The 22,810-nt window shown below is 38.2% G+C and overlaps 2 protein-coding genes across 5 annotated transcripts in view; both read right to left on the bottom strand.

Annotated features, from left to right (window-relative positions):
• AGXT2 (alanine--glyoxylate aminotransferase 2) overlaps positions 1 to 966 on the bottom strand; it is a 15,787-nt gene extending 14,821 nt beyond the window's left edge. Inside the window, exons 1-2 of the mRNA XM_009318463.1 lie at positions 920 to 966; positions 157 to 248 (exon numbers count right to left, since the gene is read on the bottom strand). Coding sequence (XP_009316738.1) covers positions 157 to 248; positions 920 to 966 — 139 coding nt within the window. The remainder of the gene's footprint in view (positions 1 to 156; positions 249 to 919) is intronic.
• A 7,575-nt stretch (positions 967 to 8,541) lies between these two features.
• PRLR (prolactin receptor) overlaps positions 8,542 to 22,810 on the bottom strand; it is a 28,782-nt gene continuing 14,513 nt past the window's right edge. For 2 of the 4 annotated variants that reach the window (XM_009318448.1, XM_009318449.1), the window contains 10 exons: positions 20,562 to 20,731; positions 19,599 to 19,765; positions 17,824 to 17,965; positions 16,202 to 16,334; positions 14,792 to 14,961; positions 13,326 to 13,495; positions 12,187 to 12,331; positions 11,258 to 11,357; positions 10,240 to 10,309; positions 8,560 to 9,600 (listed from right to left, as the gene is read on the bottom strand). In XM_009318448.1, coding sequence (XP_009316723.1) covers positions 8,575 to 9,600; positions 10,240 to 10,309; positions 11,258 to 11,357; positions 12,187 to 12,331; positions 13,326 to 13,495; positions 14,792 to 14,961; positions 16,202 to 16,334; positions 17,824 to 17,965; positions 19,599 to 19,765; positions 20,562 to 20,625 — 2,187 coding nt within the window. In that variant the 5' untranslated portion in view covers positions 20,626 to 20,731 and the 3' untranslated portion in view covers positions 8,560 to 8,574. Of the gene's footprint in view, positions 9,601 to 10,239; positions 10,310 to 11,257; positions 11,358 to 12,186; positions 12,332 to 13,325; positions 13,496 to 14,791; positions 14,962 to 16,201; positions 16,335 to 17,823; positions 17,966 to 18,187; positions 18,191 to 19,598; positions 19,766 to 20,561; positions 20,732 to 22,810 lie in introns of all 4 variants that reach the window. The other 2 variants (XM_009318446.1, XM_009318447.1) reach the window with 2 other exon arrangements.

Genomic DNA, 22,810 nt, shown 5'->3' on the forward strand with positions numbered 1-22,810 from the left:
GGCGGGGGCCGTTGGCGCCGAGGGCGCGGAATACTAATTGCCATTATCCTTGGGCTGACGGCTTAACTTTGGCGTAATCCAAGCCTAGCCCATCTTGAGTCGTTTTCTGTGCGTTAATTAAAGAAGTGGCTGTGAGGGAGCGTGTTTTGTCCTTACCGAACAGCGGTAACTTGCGCGAGCGCTGGCCGCCCTCCGGCAGCCGCGCTCGGGAGCGCCCCCGAGGTCGAGCAGGGCAGACCGCGCTCGGCCTGGGCGACAAGGGGCATGAGGCAGACCGGCAAGAGAGTCACATCGGGAAAAAAGAACAGGAGGAGGTGTTGTCTTTAAATACAGCCAGGTGATAAGGAGAAACTGAAAGTTGTTATAAGGAGAGGGATAATTGATGACCCATTTATTCGGTTTTTTTTGCTTCCTCAGTAACGAGTACTAGCACAACCTCCTACAAGGATGGGAAAAGCGGAAAGCTCTCTGTTGCCTTCTACCATTACCTTCCACTTCCTCGTAACACTAAAAGCAACAAGATCTGTGATGGTGTTCCCTAGAATGGTAATTGGCATACTCTGTAACTAGACACAATAGCCAGTGAAAGACATTTCACCATGGTTTTGGTGACGCTCGCAGTTCCTAAGGCAGAAGGCTGACTACTTATTTCACCTACCCTGAAGGGAAGCCCCAGTTTTGCAGGAAAACTGCCTGATCTTGCTGCAATAGGTCAGCGATTTGTACTTTCTACTAACCAGGGCAGTGCTTACCTCCTTTAGGACTCTCAAATGCTCAACCTTTCCCAATCAAACTGCACTTTTGCGGACTTGAAATGCCTGAATTTCAGTGAGAAAGATAATCTGCATCAACATAAAGAGCCATAAAGAAGCATGACTATAAAAGGTGGGACCTGGTGCATGAGCTATCAAGTGTTTACCGGTTCAATTGTTTGATGCATGCAAGTGCGTTAAACACATCTATCATGGGGCCTTCCACACGCAGAACAGTGGGAGCCCGTCCTACAGACTGTGCTTGATGTCTGGCTTTTCCTTTTTAGATAGTATATGCTGGAATTGTTATATTTCATGAAGAAAGCTATAATTTGTGAATTTTATTCAAGAACTTTTATTAAATTGAAATGCGAACACCATTGCAAAGAGATTTTACAATGACAAAAGATTGAAAAGTCCATCAGAAAGCTACAGACTTCAGTAACAATATTGATCTTACGAGTGAAATCGCTAACAGTTTTTATTAAAGCCAGCATTTTCAATATTAAGAACTTAAAAAATACATTTTAAAGCATTTTCCTTCAAATACACTTAGAAACAATGAAGAATTCCTGAGCAACTATTTTTATACCAGTATTCTCCAACCAATGTATATACTGCATATGAAATCTACTTTCTATAATTTCTTAAATTTCAGAAATTTACAAAACATTTGGATCTGGTTCATAGAATAATTGTGCTTCAAGTCATTCTGTTGCTACAGTAATGACACTATGGTAACTTGGATCTTCCAGATTGCATACAAATTCTGAAACTGTAATGGAAAAAATGCCTAGCTTGTATTGCAAGGCTAGCAATGAAATGGTTTATGCCAATGGAATTAAGTTTGCTTTAAATATTGGATCATCTCTTTCTCTGCTGGCAAGTATATTGTTTATTCTGCGTATTATTCAGAACATGCAATTTAATTTATAAATATGTTTCTTCGAGAGACCTGCTGGCACAATTAAAGGCAAGGAAGTTCCAGAGACTTTTACCTGCACTTAACAGCATGGCAGAAATTTGAACAAATACAATCGGTTAACAACTGCTGACATGTTTTTTCTGGGCAATACTTTTTCAGAACAGCACCCTCAGTATTGCTATATTTTACACAATGACTAAAAAAATATATGAAGCACTATATAAAGATTTCAGAAGCCCAGATAGTGCTGAGTATCTCTGAGCAATATCATGTATATATGGAACTGATGGTTGTGTTATTCCAGATGACGAATGGTATTTGTAGTCAGATGAAAAAAATTACTTGACAAGATGAAAAATAAACAACACTAAAGCAGCCCAGGAGCTCTTTCTGAGTGTATCTGGGCAGTAGTTTCCTCTTCCTTTTGGAATGAAGGACACAGGGATGAGAATTAAGAGTAGTTACAGCGTTATGAATATTAAAAAATATGATTTGAAATTATATTTCTGCATGTATTCCACATGTAGAAAAATCTGCCTCTTCCTAGACATGTATAATTTTCTGACCTACTGAAAGAATATTTTCTACAAGTGACTTCTTCAAAGATTTCCAGCATCCTGTAAAAATTCTACTCAGTGCTACATGTTTGTAAAACTGACCATTGCAGTCTTTGTAGGAATTGAAGTGATATCTTTCTATTTTTACTGATGTCAAAATGAGGTGAAGGTACTCAGCAGCTCACAAAAACAGACCCAGCAGCAGTTTGTCCAAAAAAAAAGTCAAATAAAGACAAGGTCAAGACAAGCAGCATCACAAACTAGAACAGGACGTTAAACCTTCCAAAAATAAATGAGGAAGATGTGAAAAAAGACTTCCTGATATCTAACTTCTCTATGCACCCATCTCTTGAGTATAGGCCCAGCTTTTAGCATATCAGCACTGCAAGAGGCCACACAACTAATTAAGGGGTTTTTTTTTAATTACTTTTGACGTATAATAGTTTCTCTTAAAAACTGGGAGAGATGTATTTTAAGCCTGACTTGGTAATTTTTCAAATTTATCACCAAGACAGGGACTTTCTGATTAAGGAAAATGTTAACAGATACATTGTCCCAGGTACAAATGAAACAATGCCCAGAAATACCAAGAGACCATTTACTAGTATCCACAAAGTCCTTTCTTTTGGAGCTTCTAGGTCATTACACTATCTTTAATAAATAAAAAGTAGAAGAATGCTTAAGAAGGATAGGCATATGTGTGAGAATGTAAATGGATAAACACACCTCATCTGTAGATCTGTCTAAAAAACTGAAGGTTGCTTTTAAAAACAGCGCGGTACACTTTATTTCTCTTGATTTTTTCCTTAGGAATGTAGGAAATGCAACAGCAGGTCAGATGAGGGGTCTAGCTCTTCAAGTATTCTGTTTGCCCAGGACCAATGTCAGATACATGGAAGAAAATCCTGTAACTGATGGAAAGTGAATGACCACTTCTCATGTATAGGACTTTTTCTGCTCGTATATAATAGCTGATCCATAGCCGATTTCAGCGTTTTGCCAACTGTTTAGCATTTAACTACTTTTGTGGACTGTCTCAGGTAGCTGTGCATATTCCCACTTTTGATATAAAAGTGTTTTCTTCTCTTCCTTTTTTTCTCACAAACTCATTTATCACTCCTCTCAGTTCTACTAGTTCTCATTTTTTCCTGTCTACTCTTACATTTGGTTCATTTGCTTCCATTTTCTGTTCTCCCTCCCTCTCTTCTCAGCTGTAGTCAAAATGCATGTTTACCCACTCTGATTTCTCTAATTATCTACCTATGTACCATCCTTTAGTGACTGTACTCCTCTTCCATTCTGCCACGTGCAGCAACCGTGTCCCTCTTCCCATCATTAAGCTTTCTTTCTATCCCCATATATTTTGTATTTCTGTATTCCATTTATCTTTAACCTCCTGCTTGACATACATAGGAAAGATGAAGAAATTCCCTTATTTGTTTCAAAATGGTTTTCAAGGCAGGGTCACAAGATTGTTCCAATTCATGTAATTCAGTCCATCTTTCCACACTCACAGGAACTAGAGTCTGAATTTAGTACAAAGGTTTGAGATAGTTGAGAGCAGGGCTAGTCTCCATGTGGACTCATTTAGGGACAGAGTTTGAAGATTTACTTCTCAGGAGCTCAGCTGAAAACAGGTCTTTCTAAATAGCAAGTATTCATAAATGCTTAGGTCCATTGCTGAGATCCAGAATCAGAGCGTCTCCGACAACTCAGTTCATTCAGTCCTAGCGGCTAAGCACACAGGCAGTGGCAAAAAACTTTTCAGCCCAGGAAAGGGACTGATGCTTGGCTGCCAAGCTGGTCAGTATGGCTTCCCCTACAAGATGGAAATTTCTCTGTTATTTTTTCATATTAAAAACACATCATTTTGCTACACATCTCAAATATCCCATCCTAGTACTACCAGTGCAACACAAGTGATGATTCCATGACAAGCTGTTAGTTAATAAAAATAATTTGAACATTACAAATAAGATTTTTTTAATCTTGATAGAATGCTTCACAATTTGACACACAAAATGCTTCTGCCTGCCTTTTTAAAGGGAGCAAAAAAAATAATCTGAGGTAGCAATTCTTTGAGAATATGATGCCTGATCTCATGACACTTTTTTCATTTCATTTGTCTTTATGGCTTTGTAGAAGATGTCCGATATCCATCATCTGGCTTATATGACTTTGGTTTCCTTGCACAACGCCTTCAAATTGTTTACAGTTAATGAAAAATTATGAAATACATTTACAGGCTTCATGATGTGAACTCCACATATACAATGCTTTAGAGATCACAAGAAAATTCTGCTTATTCATTTTGAACACCTGCTGTTACTACACTTTAAATACTTAAATGACATTTAAAGCAACTGTATATTTTCCAGCCATTCAGACATAGACATAGAAACAGATATACCACAGAATTCACTGCTTTAACATAAATCAATTACCATCACATATTTGTTTTACAGTTTGTTCCATAAACACATATATCCTCTTACTAGTATTATATAAGGTCAGTTTACTGCATTTTTATTAAATCATCTTTGTAGTTACATAGTATCATCAGGACCATTCTTCAAGCCTGCATTTTATGTGACAGTGAGTTTTGGGACCACATATCCCACTTCAGTAAATTGTATTTCTTTAAAAGTCAGGAATATTACACTGAAATACTAAAATTGTACATCAAATATGTCTTTGCTAAAGAAAAAAGTCTAATTAGAAAATTTAAGATAATGAGTCATATTCGTCATATGTTAATAAATTAGTTTGAGTCCAAAGGAAAGGTAATTAATTAAGAATCTATATATTCAGCTTGATGAATTTTATAAAATTAATTACGTCTGAAGAGCCTTTATGCTTCCTTTTAGGGCTTTTATGCTACTAAAAAGTAATTCACACTTTAAGTGACACATGCATAAATTTGACATTGAAAACATCGTTCAAACTTCTCAAATAATTATTCCAAGTGAGAAATTTGACTAATGGTGCAACAGCTAGAGGCCTAATCCCTGTTCCTGGGGTAAGTTCTGTTACATACTTCATCTCTCTCTACATCAAAGGAGGTGTCAAGAGACTGTTATTCCCCACTGGTGTGTCATAATTGTACAACAATTGACTGTGTACAACTGCTGCAAAACCTCGTCTATTTCCTAATAAGAAGCTATTCCTTAAAGAGCTGCAAGCAAAAATATTGTTGCAAACAGAAATAATTAAATATTTGAACATCCAAATGGCCCACACACTTAGCTGAAGGGTATTCTGATTTTACAGAACACTAGTTTATTCTCTTCTTGATGTACTTTCAGATGCTAAAGGCCACTTTCAGAAGATGTTGCTCCCACCTTGGGAGTAACAAGGTGTTTTGGAAAATAAAAGCAAATCCAAGGGAAAAATAATCGACCTGCACATTTGTTCAGCTTAAAGAATGAAATATATTTATGAAAATTGTGTTCACATTGTATTTAGCTAGCAAATCCCCCCAAAAGCTGAGCTACCTCAGAGCAACAAGCAAATGCACCTTTCCACTCTGGCTGAATTTCCCTTTTCACAGAAAGCCGTGATGATTTGGCATATTGAGACATTCATTAGCAAAGGTGGGAGAGAATCTATGCCTCACAATGTAATTTAGGCTACAGCTATTTTGCAGCTTGAGTACCAATTTATGGCAAAGTATAGAAACTCTTCCACCCAGTTGTCTTTCTGTGTGGATTACTGGAGGTACACATATAGATACTTACAGTTAGGTAGGATGAATAATACACTTAAAATCTGCTAAAAGTTGTGTCTGTTTGCCTCACGTCCAAAGTAACCAATACGACAGCAACAGCCTGCTGCTGACACCTTGTCCTGTGCTTTCTTTGGTTTATAACATCTGTGTAGTGACCTGTATTTTACCCTAAGAAATCCACTACATAAGGAAAATCTTTAGGCTGTGGCTTGGTAAGATTCTATAGCCTCTGTGAATCACCAGATGCATCATGGAAGGCCTATAGCAGCATGTCTTTATGCTCCGCATTAGGAGTAGGAAACAACGGCTTGGCTCAGATATGGCTATCTGTTTAAAAAAAGAGAATGTGTCTGATCTGGATCAACTCTGTCAGATTCAGTCAGAAAACTGAAGTGTAAATGAAGCAAAATTACATACATGCACACACACAAGTTTCTGCCCTGCAAAACATTCCAGTTTTGACTGATAAGTTGATAGTTTCTTTGCAGTACTTTTAGCATCTCTAGAAAATCTGTAAGATATACTACAAACGTTACAGTAAAATTGTCCTGTTAACTATAACTAAACAAAATTTTATGTTTGGCTGCTCTCTGGAGTAGCCACTTCATGTCTTCAAGTGTTAAATAAGTGGCTGAATTAAGAATCTGAGATAACTCCCTACACATTCAGCAGAGCATCCAGTCTGCTCTGATCAAGCAGACTGACTTCAAGTGGGCAGTGCGTTGCCTGTATAGAGGACACAGGCTCTAAATTTGATGCCTAAAGTAAATGTTACAGTATACACTAACACATATGTTTACAGACACACAGATAATTAGTTAAATTCTAAAGTCCTGCCAGCGCAAGGGCTAGACAGCTCGACTGATCTGTACTTAAGCAGTTCCATGGCATGAAGGTAAACGGTGAGAATCTGATTTGCCAAATTAGATGTGGCCTTCTGGGACCTTCAAAATCTGAAAGTCTCTTTTGGCCGGCTCTGCAGCAGGTTACCTGATACTGCAGGAAGGCTGGCTCAGTGCATAAAATCATTAAAAGCTGGAGAAATGTAAAGCTGTTCAGGAAGGAAAAGAACAGCAGAGAGCTGATCTATAGTAAATACACTTTCCTTCACACGTACAGTACAATCTCCCTTACCTTATGTTTCCAATTTCCCCTGAAGCTAGTGATACTGGCTAAATACTTGGCCCAGTTTTAATCAGTCATCACTTGGCCATACTTTCCTGGAGTAAATTAAACTTTTGTTTCAAGAAGGAAGGACCACAGTAAGTTCAGAGCCATTCCAATATCATTTTGATTCTGCCTTCGGTTACAAGGGATATGAGGAATCCTCACTGTTCCCACTGCTGTTCCAGGGACATCTGCACATGGACTCCTTTCCTCATTCCCACCACTATTTCAGCAGAGCTCTGACTCAGACTTTATGCCTCGTATCTTTGACTTTGGAGGCTGGATTCCAAAATTAATGTTGGTAAATTCATTATGAAAAATCTGACTTCAAACTTGCTTTCCAGGCTCAGAGAAAAGTGCAATGTCTAAGGATGCAGGAGAACACCATTCCATTCATGACTGGCATCAGAGTACAAATTCAGTGGGAAAGAAGCTTTGCTCTCAAAGCCTAGATTCTATTTTAATTTTATAATTACAGGTGATAAAAACCATGTGAAATAAATAATTTACAATTCAAATAGCAATACATCTGCAATATATTAGAAATATAGTTTAAAAATTACTTCATATTCTTAATTAGTATAAAGTTTAATTTTATCTTTGTATAGAAATGGTAGCTTTACTTGTTACCGCTGTCTCAGCAGAAGGAAACAGAAAAGTTCCTAAGTAGCTAAATAGCATTGGGAAATTAAAAAATATTTTATTTTTGCTTTTTTTGGGTAATAGAAAAATAGCCTTTAAAAATACATTGTTAAACATATGGGCTTGTACTAAAGTAGAATTGTATATTATATACAGTAAGGCAGTATATCAAATATTGTCCTGCTATTTTTTTCACATTTGGTTTGATTGGACTAGGATATGAATGGGATGCAAAGATTTCTGTCACATTGAAACAAAGCAAAAATATATTTAGAAGAATTTGTTATTTTACTGTAATTTGTTGAATATACTGTATATATGATTTGTCATGTATAAGAGCTCCTTTTTTCTTAAGGATTAAGAAAAATATAAAGAAAACAATCTAGCGTCAGAATGCATTCAGAAGAAAATACATTGTAGAACAGAATGCTGTTGTGCAATGATTTATCTGATTTAGGAACTGCTCAGATCACTATGGTGTACTGACTGACCCATAACAATTTTCATCTTTGTTGAATCTGCAGTATTCCCTCAAGTTTAATCAACTAATAGAAGATCTGCAGAGCTGAATGATTAGTTTACAATGTATTTTTCATGGCAGATAATATCCATTTCCTCATTCCCTGTGTCAGAAACAAGTGTTTCTGATCCAAGGTTTACTTCCATGATTATTACCTCAACCCACAGTTTATTTTATTCTCTGTATAATACACATAGGAGGCTAGGCTTTTTAAAGGAACTATTTGCTATGTGGTTTTGTTTTACTGTACATAAGTACTAAGTATGTACTGTACTAACTACTAGTTATTTAAAGGAGGGCATAAAGGAAGATGGGTCCATGTACTCTGATCCGCTGGTCTCTCTGCTGCACTCGCTTGGAATTGTCAGGCAGTAGCCCATATTTTTCTCAGCTTGACCTTGCTGAAGGTTCTGAGCCGTTTCCATTGCAGGTTCTTGAGACGCAAATGTGTGCTGGATGCGTGAATCTGGTATTAATACTAGAATATTATGGTCCACAACTGTTGAGACCTTGGTATATTCTTTGCTGGTTCCTGGAACAGTGTATTTTTCAGCCTTTCCACTGTTTTCTTTATGTTTCAGTAATACTGCTGTCTCCTCATCTTGTCTGACTTTGTGTACTTCTACATAATCCATTAGTTTAGGATTCAAAAAAGGTGACTTGTCATTAGGTCTGTTTTGTTTGACCTGCACCGTGGTTTGGTCAGTTTTGGAATGCAAATACTCCATCTCTCTTTGCTTTTCCATGTTGTCGTGGACAGTTTCAGTGATAGGATATTGTGACTGATGCTTTTCTTCATTTCCCACCAAAACTGGTGCAATGTTCACATTTGTGGTACTCAGTGTTATCTTATGTGCATCTACAGTACTGTGGTAGGCAAACATAGGAGGCTGATTATTAGGTAACTGAGCTGCAGGCCATGTGGATGATTTTGTACTCTCATTGTTAAAAAGGAGTATTTTCTGTTCTGAGGCTATGCACTGAGTTTCCCAGCTCCTTTTCCCTCCTTTATTCTCTTCAGCATCTCTTACGTCTTGTGTTCGGAGCGTTGATGGAAGGGCGCGGGACTCCCTGCGCTTCTCAGAAAGCAGAGAAGGGCTATCGCAGCTCCCTCGGCCCGAGTCACTGTCTGTTTCTTTGGATATCATTTTTGCATTTTTACTGGGATGACCATTGTCATGGCTTGGCATGAGCTGCTGATCCTCACTGTCCTCTACCTCCAGATATTCTATCAGTAGTTCCTCACAGTCTGACGTTGGAGGGAAACCATGGCAACCAAGAGCACTCAATAATTCTTCAGATTTTCCTGTCTAAGGGCATAATAAATAAGATATATTTTTTCACTGTTAACCTTAGGGTTTATCTGACTAGAACAATTGTGAACAATCTACATATTTAATATACAAATACTTTAATAGTTATATCACTAGACCTAAACTGGATTTCTACTGCAGCAGAAGATAGTGGAAGAACAGAAGAAAATTTCTTGAGTTCCCTCAGTGGGGAGACACAATCCCAGAATTCATGTTTCTAAAATGGGAGGACTAGGAAGCTTTTGGCAGGTATGGGTCTCATGGGTTTAACAAGAAGGAAATGGAGGACAATGATAGGGCAGCCATGTCCTGTCTCCTCAGCATGGCCAGACACTGTGTAGAGCAACCTCCATAAAAGCTATTAGGAAGATCACACAGGCATTGGCTCTTGTGGTGTCCCAGGGAACAGCTGCGGTCACAAACCCTGTTCTCAAACACCCTCCTACTATTAGTGCAAGACAAGACTCCGTCTCACACATACCCTCACATGATCAACTTGAAAGTGTTGCTTATTTTTAACATTCATTAAATTAATTTAAGCTGTTTTATACTTTATTATGGTAATTGTGTTTGCTAGTACATAATTCAGAAAAGAAAGTAATGGTGAATTCTTTTGTTGTTATCAGTGGTACTCACCTCTAACAAATGTGTATCTATGCCTTTTATCTTTGGTCCCGGAACTGGTGGTAGGATAAAGGCTATCATTCTAAAAAAAAAAAAAAAACAGAACAAACACACAGGGTATAAGTATGGGCTCCATCTCTCTTTTTGTTCTCCCGTTTCCTCAGAATGTGGCTGACATTTTAAACACTGCTCCCATATCTGATACCTTCCTGTTGGACCTCTGTCTACCTCTCAAGCCAGGTAATTTACAAATCCAGTTACAGTTCATAAGTTACCCTTAGATGCGTTTATAAGAATGAGAACAGTACAAAAGTTATTCAGCTGGAAAAGTAACACCGCTAATGCCCTTTTATTGTCCTTTGCCCCTTAACCCCCAGTTCTCTAACATCACTGTCATCACTGGCCAAGAAGCAGCTATGTGGGGCACAGTTCAGGAGGACTAGTGGGCCTGTATGTACGTACTTGACTGTCAGCTGGCTACTGCTAACCAGGATTTATGATGAATGACTTCTGATGGCTTTTCCATCAACAGTTTCTCTTTCTTCTACTCAGCCAGGTTTTATTGCAAGACTTGTACAAAAGTGATAGTCTTTGTGACACCTTCTCTTTCAAGATTTGATTGAAATTAGCCAGTGTTCTCATAAATTATTTGGGAATTGACAGACAGGTGGGCAGAAAGACAACCTCATAATATAACCTTGTTTCCTTTAGGAAATTAGGGTAAAAACAAAAGGCGTGTCTTCTACAGGAGCAGGGATATTCCAGATGATGTTTGCTGAATACTTACACGGCTAACCAACATGGTCAGATCTAATAGAAACATGTCTTTACCAATTGAGAATTTAGCCTGGTTTCCCTAAAGAACAGAAATACCTCTTTATCAGTTGCAAATTTGAAGTCAATTACCTGTAACTTATAGTTTATAAGAGAACACAAAACCTATAGGAAATTGAATCAAATGTTAGAAGCCTATTTTTGAAAAGCTTGCTGAGATTTTCAACTCCATGCAATTGTGAAATTGGTGAATTACCTGTACCCTTTCAAAACCATTGTCCAGCTCATGATTAAACATACAAGAGATGACAAGACACCAACGACGATCCACACAACCATATCTTTTACTCTAAAGTCTAGGAAACAAACAGAATTATTTAAAGACACACATCTAGCATATGCATAGTCAGCATGCAAAAAAAGTCTCAAATTAGACCAATTTTTAAAATAAAAGTAAACTGTCAAATTTGGTATTGAATCTAGAGGCCTTTACAAGCATAGATGGATCTCAACAATCATTGTAATATCTGATAATAAATATACTTTTTATTAATGGCACGGTGCAGGAAATAAATTCGCTTGGAAAAATGATACAAAAATGTATGAAGAGGGAAATTTTGTCACAGCCAGTTATAGCAATGGGGTTCAAATCCAATTGTCACAATTCTGTAGTCATTTCATTATCAAATACATATCATACAATTAATTAAATGGTGAGTTAAATGAAATAGGACTAGATATTTTTAAGGATTTCTATTGTAACATGACACTTGTTACATTGAGGTGTTTATTTCAAATTCATTCCAGATAAAGAGTAATGAAGAGCTGTTACTGTCTGAAGGCAGTCACTCTTTGTTGTCTATGTAGCAGTTTTAATGCAGTTACCGGTATTCTTTGAATTAAAAACTACCATCATGAGAACAAATGAGGCATAAACAGAAAGGACATGGTTTAAATAAGTAAAGAAATTGATTCACCTTCTTAACTCCAAAAAGTAATGAAGGGGAAAGCTAACTGGGTATGGTGCAGCGACACTGAGAATTCAGTTACCTTAGCAAGGATGTTCTTACCTGTCCTAGGGAAGCTATGGGATGTCAATCTGCACGGGTGCCACAAACAGCTAACAAAGGTATTACGTGAACTTCCATGTAATAACAGTTACTAAAGGGATGCCTGGCCACTCACCAGGAGGGATCTGAATATACTTTTCTGAGCTCCATTCACTCCATGATCCATGGTGGTCTGGTTTGCAGTGAATCTGTACAATGTATTTCTTTCCAGGATTTAAACTGAACATTTTATATTGTGTTTGCTGTCCGACAAAAATAGTCTGGAAATTAAATAAAAATCGTAAAATGCATACAAAATTGAGACATTTTTCTATGAAAATCACAGCTAGGTTTAAGTCTTGATAACCAAGTTGGGAATATAGAATTAATCTAGATAGCTTCCTAATAACTGTTATGCAGGCATGGAATAACAGTACATTTATTTTATTTCTATAGTTCAGCTTTCTAACATAATTCAGTGGGAATGAGATCTGGCTCTGGTATACTGTGCAAATTAAACTATTACAAAAACACATCATGACCATATGGCAAATAGGGAGAAACTGTGGTAGTGGTGGGAACTGCAATGGTGAGAGGAGGAGAAGGAGGCAAGAAACAGAGATGGGGGAAGAAAGTGCAGAGGGAGAGAAGGAATGTGGAGTTGGTGGAACTGCACAAGGTAGTAAAATGTGGATCTTGCAATGGCCAGGGGCCTGGGAAGTGCAGTGGCAGGGGGAAGGAAGGAGGAGATACAGAGATGGCTGGGAAGTATTGCAGCAGACAAGAAGGGGATACAGCCAAATACCAATAGCTGGAGTCTTTAATTTGCCGCCCAGTTGTTTGAGTTGCAGATCCTGGCTATAGACAAATACTATTACGTGGTCATGACAACTATCACCTAATAGCTATTTGTACAAATTTAAATGATTTTACATAATGTCACTGAGCTTTCTGTTACCTAAGAAGTGCTTGTGGTTAAGAACAAATTACCACAAAAGAAACCTGACTAAATGAGAACGAACAATTTAAACTGTAATGCAAATAAAATTAATATATAATGGCCACAATTAAAAAGAAGTACGTTATCACCTGCTATCACACAACAGCATCTGAGATACCAGTATTCTCAGTAGGAAATCGTAGATCACACAAACACTTTTGGAAAATGATGAACTATTTTGTGTGCCTGCTTCACTACATTCAGTCATGGGACCTGGCTGGCAAAATCTAATTGATCAGAAACCATCATGTAGCAAAAACTTGCAATGTCCTTACCTCCCATTCCTCTCCTTCTTCAGGCTTTAGTTGCAACTCATATTCAAGGGTAAGCCATCCAGACCTGACATCAGCCAGCGGGGGTGGAGACCATGTCAAGACCAGATATGGTTTTCTATTTATTGGCTTTTTTAATTCCAGAGTTACATTCACAGGAGGATCTGGCTGTACTGTTAAAATAAAAGAACTGACAATAAGAGTCTAAATGATTTTTTCCTTGCATCTTAGGAAGAAATATAAAATGATGTGAGTGGTGAGTTGCCACCTCCATTGTGTCTAGTAATTTAGAATTGGTGCTGGAATACAGAGATCAAGAGTTTCCTGATAAAGTAAGCATGGATTTATGAATTTGAAGAAAAAACAGAAGAACAGTAAATATGTTGAGTTTATGTTGAGATTTGCCTTAATAATTTATCGTCAGAAATAATTTTTTCTTACATTTCTTACATTTTCTTACATTCTACTATTTATTGTTGCTTTTCCCCACAAATATGTTTCAAAGTTAACATCTTTAATGCTGTGTTATGAAAGTTGTGTTTTACCATAATCTTATCAAAGTTGGCATATGTATTTAGGAATGCTGAAAACAGAGATGTAGCTGATGAAACTTCCCCCCCCCGACCCATCTTTTACATTCAGAAAACAAAAGAGCATAATCCCTACATGCATACAGAAGAATATTTAAAAATAAAAAAACCCAGTAATATTAAAGTCCTGTCTATATCTCAAAAATAAACCAAAATAGAATGCAGGTTTCCGCTACAAGTCAGGCTTGCGTCTTCCTCAGTTCAGAGGTAGAGCTTCTGCATATCATGCATGTATTTTTCCACTGTCTGATGCAAGGCTTCGTCAAGTAAGCAGTCTGGGCATGGAGGTAAAATGTAAAGCCTTTTCTCCAGCAGCCCTTCTCCAGTTGCCACACTCTTGGCAGCCAGATCCTTGATAACAAAATGGTTATTGGTGATAATGTTCCATTCCCTTAGAAAAAAAACTAAATACTTGTCCACAGTCACTCGGTGGAAAAAGTCTGAGAAAAGAGATTATCAGTACACTGCTATAAAAAGCACTAATTCAGCTTCTCTTGGGTCTGGAAACTACTTTTAGGTAATCAAATTTAAGTATTATTAGTTAAAAGATCAATTTGATTTCAGTTGCTGGTAGAGTGGAAAAAGATTTTAGCTGGATGATGTTTCTTACAACTTGACTGAAAGAAATATGGAAAACCAATAAATGGTTATCTGAATGCAGTTTTAAAGCTTTTAGCATTTTTAGGCTTCCTTTGAAAATAAAATTGTAAAGGGACAAATATTGATTTATTATTATACCAAATAAGATCGTATTTGTTCTTACAAGTTTTTAACTTGGATATAATACTGTATATGAGAAGAGCTGGAATTAAAATTCTTGTGTCATAACCCATAATTTTGAATTGTTTGGTTCCACAGAAAATACTTTTTATCTTTTACCTATGTAAGTCACATCCACATAATGAGGATCAGAGACGTTACTTCCCATTTCATTAGTTGCCCTCACAGTAATATTGTATATGGTCCAGAAAGAGGTGTGCTTTTTATCGAAGTAGCACGAATTGGGGCCCGCAGTTCTGTAATCTGGACATTCATAAACTTGTTCTTCTCTGAAATGAAAGAATCACAGTGATTGGGTTACACAGACTAAAACACCTGACTTTGATTACTAGTAGTTCAGCACTATTTAGGGCTGGATCAGATTTTTCATGCCCGGCAATGTGAAGAAAATCAGAAAACTGCTTTCAGACTAAAGAGTCATTGCACAATTCCAGAGACTGTAGTAAGCATTTTCCCCCCAAAATAAAGACTATAAAGTCTGAAGAATTTAGGCTGTTGTGGATGCAGCAGTGGGCTGGTAGAGTGCAGCTCTTACTTTTCTGAATGCCATTGTCCACTGCATAGTCCTTACAGGTTCCAGAGAGCCAGTAGAAGTGATTGCTGAAGTCTTCTAACCCATCTATTAAAAGCTGAGTATTTCCGATGTTCATTTCACACTTATGTGAGTTCTGCATATTACATTAATATGCTTTCAGCATCTATTTTGGTCTTTCATCACCTGTTCCTCAAAAAACTCTACTTTGTACTTGTCCTCCAAATCCATTCCCAAGCTTCCCAAAGGGAGCAGGGATAGGAGAGAAAGTTGAGTATGTAGTACTTGTTTGCAGGCTCCTCTGAGATGCACAGTAACAAAAGAGAAAGTTGTGGATGTGGACCTCACACTCTGCCCTGGCTGGCTGGACCAGCATCTGTCTTTTTCCACTAAGACCTGGCTCTCAGCTGACAAGTACAGAGTTTAGCATCCAGTTAGGGCAATGCAAGGCTGAGCAGTGCAGGGTGAACCAAAAATAGTTCACAGGACCCAAACGAAATATTGACTACTCCTTTAAAATGAATGTTTAGCACTTGATCTAAGTTCCAGGACCAAGATTCCTGCAGAAGCCAGGAGGCATTCATGGCCTATGAATACTTGCACAAAATATGCATTATCAGAAGATAAAAAATTTTAGTATCTGGTCATTTTGGAAAGCTTTATTTCTGGGGCTGCATGGCCGAAAAGCTACAGGACTGTGCATTTGTATTGCATACTATTATGCAATTGCTGCGCCATGGCAACTTTCAAGGCAGTCTGTCTTTCAAGGCAGAAGAATTCAAAGACATTTGAAAAACCTGACAGTATAAAGAGATTTTATTTCAATCTTAAATATGTTGCTGCTAGTGCTATTCCAGGATTATGTCACTTGAACAAAACCATGTGCTATGGAAAACATCACCTAAATGCAAAACTAATCAGGATTGATTTCCAGGTCCTTCCAATAAAACACTGAATAATTATATACAGCTTGTTACCCTTCTTTGCTGTAAAGCAAAGTGTAGTTAGTAGGACGTCCTCCATCTGAACCAGGTTTCCACCAACAACTAAATGTTTCCTTTTCTGGAGAACGGCATTTTGTTATTGTAGGCTTTTCAGGAGGTGACTCTCCTGTAAGAGATAAAGAAATGAACTAATTAGTAAGTTTATGCATTAGGTCAACCCTGATTCATAAAACAATGTCAAGCAGAGCACAGGAAAACAGTTTTTTTTTTACAAGGAAAGAAAAAGTTTTGTTTCATATTAGCATGGGAAAGGAAGGACAGTTCAGTGATTAGGGCAGCAGCCTGCTACTTTGACCTGGATTCAAAATCCTTTCCCGCTGCAGCTATGCTGAAGAACGACGTTTTAATTCCCTGGCTGTGGCTCTTCTCTGCCCCCAGATCTGATAAGGGGTGCTCAAATACTGTCATAGCAGCTTCTATAAAATGATTTAAAATACACTCTGCTATCCAACCTATTTTCTACATAAACCATTTTTTCTTCCATAAATGTGTTTTAAGATGCTTCTGATTGTTTAAAAAAATATGCTGTCATTTGTTTTGGCTTTTACAGGAAGAAAATGAAGAACGTAAGTGTTTGCCCATTTGTTTACGTCCTTGCCAGTAAGTCTCTTCTGAAGTACCTATGCTGAGCTGACTCCAAAGATACAAAGCAGCAGCTCTCATATTTCCTTGTAAAGTGATGTTATGCTCAGTACTCAGGCTACTTGCCTGATTGCTGCCAAGCAATTTATAATTATTTGGATTCCTGATGATGTTTTTATAGACTCAAGCAAAGCACTTAGAGTAGGGCAGAGGAAAATGCTTAAATTTTGAATAGGATGATGCTAGTCAAAACCCTGATGTGACTGAAACTTTTGCAGTTATGTATTTGTGGCAAAATATGGTCCTATTACATCAATAATATGTATTTTCTACTGTTTAGAGTAGGAACATTGATTTTCCAAATTTCTAATTGCCTAAGGCAGATCTGAAAATGGGACATTTAAAAAAATATTTTTCTATTAACAGTACCTCAGCAATCTCCATGTCAAATAATGAATAATACAATTAGTGAGAAAAGAAGATTTGAGACAACCAGGCTAAAGTGTCTGACAACAAGATATGATGTCATGCATATTTAATGTGTCCAGCCAAACCCAACAGAACACAGATAATTATTTCCATGATAGTAGCTGCAAGTTTTATGCTCTGTTAGACATGGCAGTGCTTTCAATCCAGTTACTAATGAACAAATGAATGATTCTTACACAAGTACCATTACCTGATATCTATAGCTACAGATGAAATCAACATGATTTTTAAATAGAGGGACAGGAACAATAAATTATTTAGGCACACCTGTATCAGCAGTGACTTCCTAGTAAATCCCAGCCTGCTTGGGATAGCCAGTTTCAGCAGAGGATCCTGAGTGGATCAACAAGACTAAATACACAATCACACACAAAGTACAGTAAGATGCACTAAGCTGTTCCTCCAGCACTATGAAGTATCTATGTGAGGAACTGGGTTTTCAGGACTGCCATTTAGGCACTATTCACAACATTGAACCGGCTAGAATTTAAAAACAATTAACAGAACAGCAATCGTCCACTCACCATTGGGGATCTGAATGTGTCTTTCAGAGCTCCACTCACTCCATTCTCCAAGGTCTAACACGCAACGGACCTGAACAACATACTTCACCCCAGCTTGTAACCTAATCACTTTGTACTGTGTCTGCACTCCAACAGATACTGTCTGGAAAACAAAATGGACTGGAAAAATAATAAAGAATTGGGCCATTTTAACAAATAAACCATAAAAGAGTAGGCTTGTGTCACTGACTTCTGAACGGCAAGGGTTTCAGTTGGGTATTTTATAAGATGTGAATTTCAAAGAAGTGAAGGTAGTGACTTAACAGAAAAACTCACTTAAGTGACACTGAGATTCTGATACTTGAGAACATATTTAATTGTAGACTTCCTATAAGTTAGTACTCCATCGGATCTACAGTGCAAGGAACATTATAGGTAGTCCAACTCACAGATAAACCCTCTGTGTAATGATTCTTAGTGGCTAGTTTTAGTGCTTATTATTAAGTACCTTCCTCAGGCCCTTTGAATCTCTCTTCAGAAATCTTTCAAGACACATAGCTTTCTCCATCATTAAGGCATCAACAATTTAGGCAGCACTGAGGCCACCTAACTGTGACTTTAAGAATGGCATTTTATCCTGGTATCTCAGCTGTGGGAGTACTGTGGCCCACTCCTAGCAAAATGGCAACAGCTGGGAATGTCAATGGAAATAGTGTGTGTGAGTAGGACACCCCAAACTTTCTGAGAGGAGGGTTGCCCCCATCTGATCATGTTGAAGAGGATGATGACGATGACTCTCAGCCCAATTAAATAGTAATTAGGGAATAACTGAGAGACTTCTGAAACAAAAAGGGTCAGCTTGAAAAGCAGTATTAAAGAAGCATGAAAATTTGTAATAGTGGGGGGAGACTAGAAACTTCAGCAGCAGCTGAAGTTTAGTTTGATGCTATCAGAAGCTGCTCTGCTAGCACCATGACCTCTGCCTGGGCCAGACAGAGCAGCCTTCCTCTCTGGTGCTGTGAGTAGCTGCACTCCAGACAGCACGGGCTGCAGCAGGCAGGAACATAACCTGGGAGCATGCATGAGACTGTGTGGGTGCTTTCTCACTGATGTGTGTCTTAGTAGGCTGTAAGAAGGGATGTGAGTTCACATGAAGTTAAAGCGTCCACGTCCCCTGCAGAAGTGGGTGTAAATATGGGAGTTTGTACTCCAGGAGGGTGGGGTGTGCTTGTAACCTACCCTTCCTGGGAGAGGGGAATTTCTGTATATAGCATGTTGCTGGGACTAGTTAGAGAAGTGTGTTTATAAATTTCTAGGTGTCTATCAACATTTTTAAGTGCCCAGTATTTATCTGTTGTATTGCTGATACTGACCTTGACTGCATAGTTAACTGGTTGCTTGTTAATTACATCTTAATGAATCAATAAACTGCTTTGATCCTGATTTGGTTTAAACTATATGAACTGAGCAGTCTCTTACAGCTGCACAGTAAGTGCAGCTACTCGCAGCACTTACTGTGACACTTGGGAACAGACACATTGATGAAAATTACAATTAAATATTGTATCAGTGGACTAAACAGGTTTTTTTAGTATATGACATTAGGACAATTATACAAATACCTTGAATTTCACTGTCTCTGCAAACCACTACAGTATTTCTCTTTCTTTAATCAGATTTGGTTACATTAATTTTTCTCTCCTTACAGAAACTAAAATTTTTATAATACCAGTTAAATTCAGACAAAAGAACTCACTGAAAAGAGCATTTATACAATAAATATATTTTTCCATTACCTCCCACTCTTTCTTTTCCTCAGGTTTTAGTCGTAGCTCATAGTGATATACATGTGAATTAGAGCTGACATCAGCTAATGGAGGTGGAGACCATTTTGCCCAAAGGTACAGTACGCTAGCAGATGTTTTTGTTTCTAGAGAGAGGTTCACAGGAGCATCTGGCTGAACTGTATAAATGAAAAGTTTGCCATTAATGATTTAATTTTCTCTCAGAAAAGGCATCTCCTTTACGGTTTTGTATCTCATCACATTAATTTCAGATCATTCAGCACTTCTGTAAGGGAATAGTACAATAGCCTTTTTTTCCTTTCTCCCTAATAATGTTTAACTGGCTACTGATTTACCACAGTATCAGCAAATCTTGGACTTTACTCTGAATTTGTCAGGCTAAGGAAATACAAATCATAATGTCATTAGGTCACTCTTGCAAAATTAAAATGTCAGATATTTCATCGCTAAAAAGACTAAGTACATTTATCATTACAATATGAAGATTATGTGCATGCAAAAAGCAGAATGGAGTTAGGAATACGAAATAGGCCGGAGAGTGCTTAGGCAGTTAATTTTACCCTCCCAAGACTGCAATGCCAGCAGCCAGAAAGATTTTACATTTGGAAGATTTAGGTAGCTTAGCCTAATTTGAAAGTTTTTTAATTTGCAGTGCTAGGAACCTACAAAACTGTCATTGAGTCTAATTGAAATATTGGAGATAACTAGAAACTGGAGCCAATTTTTCAGCCAAAGTTAAAATGACAATAAAATATGTAGTTACTTAGTTTAAAAGTAAAATGCAGTTTTCACGTAAATTAAAGATGCATATTTTAGATCATCTGTAGATAAACACTCCTCCATAGCAAGTTTCACATCATGAGGCAAGAAATCTCTCACCACTACTTGTTCTGGGATTAAAAACCACATACATCTCCAACTAGTTTGTTTTCCATTTCATTCTTCTCTTTTTACCTATGGAGGTCACATCCACATACTGAGGATCTGAGCTGTTAATTCCAATCTCATTCGTTGCCATTACAGTGATATTATATGTTGTCCAGGGGTTAGTGTGGTTTTTATCAAAATAGCAGGAATTGGGACCTGACGTTCGGTAGTCTGGACATTCATAGATTTTTTCTTCACTGAAATAAAATGATTTAAAAAAAAAGTTTAGGAAATGAAGCAAAGCAGATAATATTCTAGTAATGGCCTAGGTTCAGCAAAGAATTTTGAAATGTTTAACTTTAAACCTATAGATAATCCCACCTCAGGGAAGCATTTCATTGAGTGTCAAATACTGTTGCCATAAATGCTTCATTGCTATTTTTACTGCAGTTGTTCAGGATGAATGCTTTTATCCCCTTTTTTATACGTAGGAATATGTCAACAAAAGAATGGAAAGAGAAATTTCCATAGACAGCACAAGGCAATTTTTAAGGATGTTTAAAAGCAAGTTAAAAGGCAAATTAACACATTGACTAAAGAAAAGTTGCTAAATATCTTCTTTACATATTTTCCCTGGAAAGTAACCTGATGGGCCCTATGGTAGAGGAGTGTTTTACTGATTATTTTGTTTTCAGCAAGATGTTAATTTATCTGCTTTTTAACATAATCATCATCACAACTGTCTCAACAAAAAATATTTAATTCATGATCTCTTACCTATTACCTTTATACAAGTCTTTGACTTTTTTAGGAGAGGAATTGTTTTGTACTCAATTAAAGCTGAAATGGGTGATGTACTCAGAGCCTATCCCAGGTGTGAAGAACTGCACAAACCCAAAGCACCAGCAGAGATTGTTCAAGGATGCACTTCAGTCCCACTGTTATGCTCTATGCACCGCTAATAACAAGGTCTCTTAGTTTCCAGGCAGTTTTGTCTCGGTTCACAAAGAAAAGATGGGAGTAAGGGGACTGTACCTGAGAGACGATGAGCTAAGAAAGGCAACTGTGGCACAGATCTGGAGTGCTTGGCAATGCCTGGTGTTCAGCAGATTTAGTGAAATGGAGAAGCACTCTTATCCATCCCTAAGCAGGACTGTTCTGGGCTGTGATAGGTATGACTTAAAATGTTCATTAAAATTTCTGTTTTTATTGAGATTGAAACATCTGGACTTTCATAAAATAAAAGCTCTCAGATCATTGTTGAGTGTGGTAACGTCATTAAAGGCTGCATCTTTCCCGATCAACTAATACCAAAAGATTTGGAGTTTAATTGGAGGAGGGAAGTCTGAGGCTTTACCTTATCTATTCTGAACCTCGCTGGATTTATTAAAAAAAATTTAATCTCTGAGCTTCCCTGCTTCCTTGGCCCTGTTCTGAGACCTCTTGTTTTCAGGAAGAAAGGGCAGTTATACAAAGAAGCACAGGTTGAGCAAAGTTGCTAAACATATACACATTTTATTCTTAAACAGGATGAGGGAGTCACAGACTTTGCCAAAACAGTAACTTTTAAGATGCAATACCTACACCTGATTTTACTCCATTTTGGGAACCCTGAGGTTGGCTACAAAACCAGAAGGGGAAGCAAAGACTCTCTATAGATTTTCTCCAGATGGGTTTTTGCTATGCAGGGTAATGGAAAAGCTCCTCAGCAGGGCCCTGAGGACACCACCAGCCCTCACTGCCCCCGCCCAGCCTCCCCAGGCACCCCCCACTGCCTGGGGACCAGGACCCCATTTCAGCCCACTGCAGCAGGGCCGGTCTCCAGCTCCCCACAGCCCTGCCCTTCCCAGCCACGGGCCCTGCCGAGCCAGCCCCAACCCACAGGCTGACATCCTGGCCCAGCCCAGCCTCAGCCTGTCCCTGTCCCCAGGGAGGTGCCCGATGCCCAGCGCTGGGTTGCCCCCAGCCTGCCCTGCTCCCTGGCTGGGGCAGTGGGATGGGCCCTGCCCTGCTGCCCAGGGGGAGCGCCCACAGCCCCGTGCTGCCTTGATGCTCCCCTCCTCAGAGAAGAATGCCATTCAGCTAAAAGCTGTGTGCCTCCTGGTAAGATGGACAAACTACACCTTTCCCAGCACGTCTTTAGACCGGTGGGATTTTAGGTCAGGTATAAGTTTCAGCAGGGACACGCTGAAGCTTTAGGACTGGTAGTATTCAAGTTTCTTCCAACAAGGGAAAGCCATTCATCTCATGTAGCCCTTGGCTATCTGAGATTTAACATGGATTCACAAAAACACCTTTATAAATTAATCTTACCAGTCCCTCATTCTGTCATAATC

This window comes from Pygoscelis adeliae, unplaced genomic scaffold (genome assembly GCF_000699105.1).
Source record: "Pygoscelis adeliae isolate BGI_AS28 unplaced genomic scaffold, ASM69910v1 Scaffold272, whole genome shotgun sequence".
In the NCBI taxonomy this organism is placed as follows: Eukaryota; Metazoa; Chordata; class Aves; order Sphenisciformes; family Spheniscidae; genus Pygoscelis; species Pygoscelis adeliae.